This window comes from Malus domestica, chromosome 06 (genome assembly GCF_042453785.1).
Source record: "Malus domestica chromosome 06, GDT2T_hap1".
NCBI classification, from domain to species: Eukaryota; Viridiplantae; Streptophyta; class Magnoliopsida; order Rosales; family Rosaceae; genus Malus; species Malus domestica.
In genome coordinates this window covers 30,367,230-30,373,229 of record NC_091666.1, presented here as the reverse complement: position 1 = coordinate 30,373,229, position 6,000 = coordinate 30,367,230, and the positions used below count along the sequence as shown (strand labels likewise).

The 6,000-nt window shown below is 38.8% G+C and overlaps 1 protein-coding gene across 1 annotated transcript; it reads right to left on the bottom strand.

Moving 5' to 3' along the window:
• Positions 1-607: 607 nt before the first annotated feature.
• LOC103409723 (polygalacturonase 1 beta-like protein 3) lies at positions 608-3,022 on the bottom strand. Its single transcript, XM_008348520.4, has 2 exons — positions 2,765-3,022; positions 608-2,631 (listed from the first exon to the last, which is right to left on the bottom strand). The coding sequence occupies exons 1-2, from the start codon at positions 2,810-2,812 to the stop codon at positions 787-789; spliced, it is 1,893 nt and encodes a 630-aa protein (XP_008346742.2). The 5' UTR covers positions 2,813-3,022; the 3' UTR covers positions 608-786.
• Positions 3,023-6,000: the final 2,978 nt, after the last annotated feature.

Genomic DNA, 6,000 nt, shown 5'->3' with positions numbered 1-6,000 from the left:
TCTTCCTTATAAATATTTGTCCTTTATTTATCTCACCCCCTTTTCGCTCCTTTTCTTGTTGCAACTCTCTTTTTCCTTTGTGTTTGTGCATGGCTTGTTTATATTACTTCTTATTATGCAATGTCAAGGTGCCCTAGCTCAGCATGCATATAAAATAATTAGGCAATATGATATGTTATGAGATTTGAGTATAAATACAAAGCAAAACATCTCTAATGTACATGGACTTTAAAATTTAAATATGAGTTCTGAGATAAAGTGAGACCCAAATTTGTATTTTAAATGAGATTTGATTTCAAGGTGGCGCTCATGCCAACTAGGAAAAATGTTATTCAATCCCAAAAATTGAGATTTGAGTTTTGAGTCCAATAACCTCCAATGCACATAACCAAATTGTTAAAATCAAATATGAGTTTTGAGTACACACTTAATTTTACATATCACACACTCCTCTTAATTTTCAACTGATCAAATGATTTGAAGAAAATCAATGAACAAAAATCAATTATCTATCTATGATTGCCCGGTTTGGATGAAAGCATGAATTCAAACTCAATTAAGTATTAAGATTTAAGAGCCAAACCTAGCTAGCTAACTGGATCAATGATTCGTGTGAAATCAAAGCATTTGTCTGTTAAAAATTAAAAGCAAAAGAAAAGCAGACATTGAACTAACAAACTCCCAAACTTTAACCATATATAAAACAATGAAATCACCGAACCAAAAAGCTTCTTAATTACCACAATAAATCTCAGTGAAACATGGAAGACAAAACAGTGTCAGTCCTTAATCCGCAATTGTCCATGTCATGTCGTTCTCGAATATCCAGTGGCAGACTTCAATTTTTCCCGGACTGGACCCCAGTGCCACGAATGCACCATGTCCCGGACTCCACGATGACGTGTCCATGTGACAAATGGCAACACCGTGGTTGATCTTGCTCTTACTCTCCACATCAAGGATATCAGCCTCATAAACCCTAACCCTAGGCACGGAGTGGCAGTAATACAGTAAGTAGGGATACAAACTTTGATGACACGAAACCGATTTGGTTATATTTCCGCTGTTGATTCCGCTGACCGCTCCGATCATCACCTTCTGCTTTGACCCGCTCACATTTTTCGTGGTCCGGACCACCACATTGCGGTCGAGGACCGAGACTGCAAAGTCAATCATGTCCTCAACCGACCCCACGCACCGCTTGGTTTCGCCCGGGCTCGGATCCCTCTCACATTCGGCCAGCGCGTTAGTCAGCACGCGCTCCATGGCGGAGTTCTCCGGTGCGTGAAATATCTCCTTAATCTCCGACATCCTCAACGTCGAAAAAGGTAATTTCGACAAAATCCCCCGGGGTAAAAACGACCTTTCCGGCATTCGGTCCCTAATGTCGGGCATCACCATTACATTCCCCTGCCTCAACATTGATTCCCTGAAGAACTTGCCGGGCTCAACCCACCTATTTACAGCACTGCCACTAGACTCCTTTTCAGTCGAATGGGTTCCTACGCTGCTCAAATCGTTATACTCTGCAAAAGTGACGCCATTTTTGGCATACTCTTTGAAACTCCGACCCAAACCGTACGTTTTGAACCCGACGGTGGTCCGACCCTTCGACCCGGCTCCGTACTCTTTGAACGAGTCGTTTCCGGGGTTGAACGATTTCCCGTAATTCGAGAATCTCACTTTCCCGGAATTTGAATTTCTCGCGTACGACTGAAACGTATCGTCGCCGACATTCGCCCAGCTCCGGTAATTGGAGAACCCATCGAGCCCGGCATTCCCGCCGGCGCCGTAGCTCTTGAAATTGTTATGTGGGTTATTACCAGATTGCCCATACCCTGTAAACGAATCGTTTTGGCCGTTCCCGGACTCTCCGTAACCCGTGAAACCCGACCCTATTATGTTCGAACCTTCAGCGTACCTGGTGAACTGGTTCGGGTTAGAATTGCCGGATTTTCCGTAGCTGGTGAAGGATTCAGAGCCCGAGTTGGTGTCGTGGCCGTACCCGGTGAAGGAGAGACGGTGGTCGTTGGCGTTCGAGTCGTAGGATGTGAATCCGAGGCTAGGGACGTTGACTCGGTCGTCGTAGCTGGTGAACTCGCCCGAACCGCCGCCCGAGTCGGCGCCGTAGCTGGTGAAGTTGGAGTTTGCGACGTTGGCATCGTGGGCGTAGGACGTGAACTTCTCCAAGTGCGAGTGGGAGCCCTTGCTGTACTTCTTGAACGAGTCGCGGGGCGAGTTCAACTCTTCCGAGTAGTTCTTGAACGAGTCGACTCCACCGAGTTGGGAGGAGCCGTAGTTGGCGAAGTTCTTGTCGGCGTAGACGGCGAAGTTTGCGTTTTTGGGGTGGCGGGTGGCGATGTCTTGTTGGTGGGTTTCGGCGGAGGAGTCGAAGGAGCAGCAGAGGTTGGCTAGGGAGCAGAAGGAGGTGAAGTGGGAGGACAGTGAGTTTTGAGCGGCGAGTTTGGTGAGAATCGTTGAGTTGACTGGGTCGAGTTGGGAAGCTTTGGCGAAGAGGAAGGCGGGTTTTGGGAGGTTGTTGGAAATGTGGGTGTCCCAATAGCGGTTGAGTGAGGCTTTGGGAGTGAAAGGGTTGTTTGTAGTTTCATTGCTTGTGCTCGCTACTGAGACCTGCATGGACATGCAAAAATGAAGTTAATTAGGGTTTGGAAGATATATGTATGTGTGTATATAAATTTGCATGAACATGCATTATAAACTGTAAGTGAAATATGAATTTTGTTGTTTGCAATAGTTTTCTTACCTGGAAAAGTGCGAATAATAAGAAGAAGAAGAAGAGGAAGATTTTCATGTTGTGGAGGGAAGAGAGAGAGAGAGAGAGGAGTGAAAAATAGGGTTTTTCAGTGAATATATAGCTGAAGAGGTACTACAGTGGCTTGCTTTTTCTGAGTGCTATATGCTTTGCTCTGGGCAAAACTGTTGCTTTATTTCAAAAGCACTTACGCATATAGAACTGGATACATATCCAGCAATGTATAAGTCTGCACTCTGCAGATAAAAATGCAGATAAAGAAATGGTAGATGTGACATTACTAATTTGAAATTTTGAATATGCATATCGTACAAAGCACATATTAAGTAGAAGTGTTGGTTTTTCTTTTGGGAACAGCTCTCAAATATCACTAGGGGAGTGATTCCCCATTTCTCATTTTGTGTAGTCACTTTCTTTATTTTTGTCTATTGCTTTATTAATGTTAGAAAAATAAAATTAAAGGAAAAAGGAGAACGAAAACTCTAGAGGAAGAGGGGAGGAGAAAACCCCTCATTGTTCTTGTTCATATTTTTCGTAATAATAACTAGTTTCTTGTGGGACTTAATCTGAGTCTTTGCCAATTTTCAATTCACAATCACTTTTTTTTTTGTTCTGACAAAAAAAAAAAAAAAGTCACCTCCTTGCTCATCCCTCATTTTCATCATTCTCCAAAAACGCTTTCTCAAAATTTCCACCTCAAAGTTGAAGGACTTCATTATGATTTGCCCTTGTGATTTTGGCCGACCTTGTTGATGATGACTCTTAGCTGCTATTATGCGTAGATGAATCATTGGAGATTGATCTTCTTCGTATCTGTCATTATTCAACAAGTTCTTCTTGCCTGGATCTAGTGTTTAAAATATCAATAAAAGTGTCAATATTTTCGTCGAAATATTTGAAAGTCAAGGATTGATATGGAAAGGGGGATGAAATTTAGGTGAAATGCTATCGATGATATCAATACATAAAATTTTGTTTGAACCCATTGCAGAGTCCAAACTTTTAAATTTTTTTGAGAATTACCCATTGCAAATTTTCAAAATTTTCGTTAAAGGCAACGGATATTGATATATTCATCGATAATTCTAAAAATTTGCATATCACTATTTCAACCTATATTGCTATTTTAAACACTGCCTTAGATCCGGTGGAATCTATGGTGTACTTTTGATTCATGGTGGTAGTTATAGTTTAGGCTATGATTCAATTTAGTGTTTTGGTTGTTTTGAGCTGTGTTGGTTTGAACACGAACTATGCTAAATTTTGGTGTAGTGAATTTTTTAGTTGCTTGTGCCAGTGTTGAATGCATTAGTTTAGTCTTTTGAGGTTATTAATTTTGCAGTCATGTTAAAATATCTGTCTTGTGCATGACTTTAATGTAAAATGTTAGAAAAAGAAAATGAAAGAGCGCCAAGTAAAAAAAGGGTGTGTGGATAAAGAGTGCCAAGTAAAAAAAAGGGTGTGCTATCCACACACTTCTTTTTACTTATCACACATCACTTGTTAATTTATATCCGTTGATCTTCTTCAATTTATCTGATCCGACAGCCGAAAACTAAAACAGTGTGAGAGAAGTAAAAAGGGATGTGTGGTTATCACATTCCTAAAAAAAAGAGACTAAGACAATCACTTCTTATATCACTACCAGTATAACAACAACATATTGATTACTTTATTTGAGACTATTTGTTATCAATACAATAAGATACTATTAACAACTTTTGAGTTGATAACGATTCGACTATCCTTCATTCAAATAGTAATATTTGAAGAGTACTTAGTGTTATTCACATTTTTTTTTTTCACTTCAAACACACCATTGTTAATTTGTGTTCATTTATTTTGTTTAATTTATTTGATGAAACGGTTAAAATTTAAAAATAATACGTAAGAAATAAAAATAAATGTGTGAATATCATCAACCTATCTAAAGACACTCTCCGTTTCATGTTTTCCTAAATTGAAGAGTGAAACCTGGAAAAAGGTGTGGCCTACTTCATATAGGGTTTTAGGAAATCAAGAGTATATATATATTTAATCTTGTGCATGTGGACAGGAGCAACTGGCTCGTTCCAGAGAACCATGTCATTGTGGATATATTTTTTAATGTGATCAGAACACAAAATGTTACATTATATGTCATTATATAATTAATAAGATATATGTATTAAAATTTTAATAACTTAAAAAATAAAAAATTTCATCACTTATATAAAAATGCAGGATATACAACCTGTGTTCCAATCACAATGAAAATTTTCTAGTCATTGTGTCTTCACGCTTGACAGATCTCAGTTATGGAAAACAGGAGTGAGATTTATATAACCATATTCAAGGGGAGAGGGACTCGAACATCGAAAGGATACCTGCAGGCTGCTGCGAGTTTATAATACTACCAAGGCAAAGATGCTTCATATTTTTGGCCTCAGTAGCCCACTAATTTTGTGCAGCGTGCATTTCAGTTCCTAGTCCCAGCTATCTAGGAACTCATTTGCTGGCACTATGTATATATAAAACATCAGTAGCCAACAAATACATCTAGTTAATTAGAAGCTACAGCTACAAATTCTTATTATTTTTCTTGTTGGATTAAGAGGCCAGTACTTTGTTTTTTGTTATAAACAAAGGGGTTATTCACTTGGCAATTTCTATGAGATCATTTCTAAAAAGTTGTAAGCAACAAGTAGCCACTTTTTTAGTACATTCAATCTGTGTTTTTATAACCAACGAACGAAGGTTTTCTTTTATTACGAGCTTGGAGCTAACGGAAGATTTGGCATAAAATTGTGTGCAATAGCATTTTAGAATTCACATACACTTCGCTTAGTGGGATAAAACTTGGTTGTTGTTGTTGTGGAGTTTGATGGGAAAATGTTGACTAGATGCACTTTGTTTGCTGGGAATTCAAATCTTCTGCACTTATTTTGTATGTAGTCTCTCTTTGGCTTCTATCATCAGATGGAAAATTGTTGACTAGATGCACTTGATTTGCTGGTGGCGCTCATTCATGTGGTGGTGGTTTTTAGGTTTTAATTAGGGTGTTTTAAGTTGTGTACGTTGATAAGAGATTAAACTTGATTATTGTCATGTAAGTTTTATAGTTGTTAATGCAATTTTTGTTTATGTTAATTTTGCCCTTATGAATTTATTGTTTTTATTTGCCATCGTCTTGTACACATGTTTGGTGTACTTTCACAAGTTAGTAAATAAAATTTGTATCTTTTGAT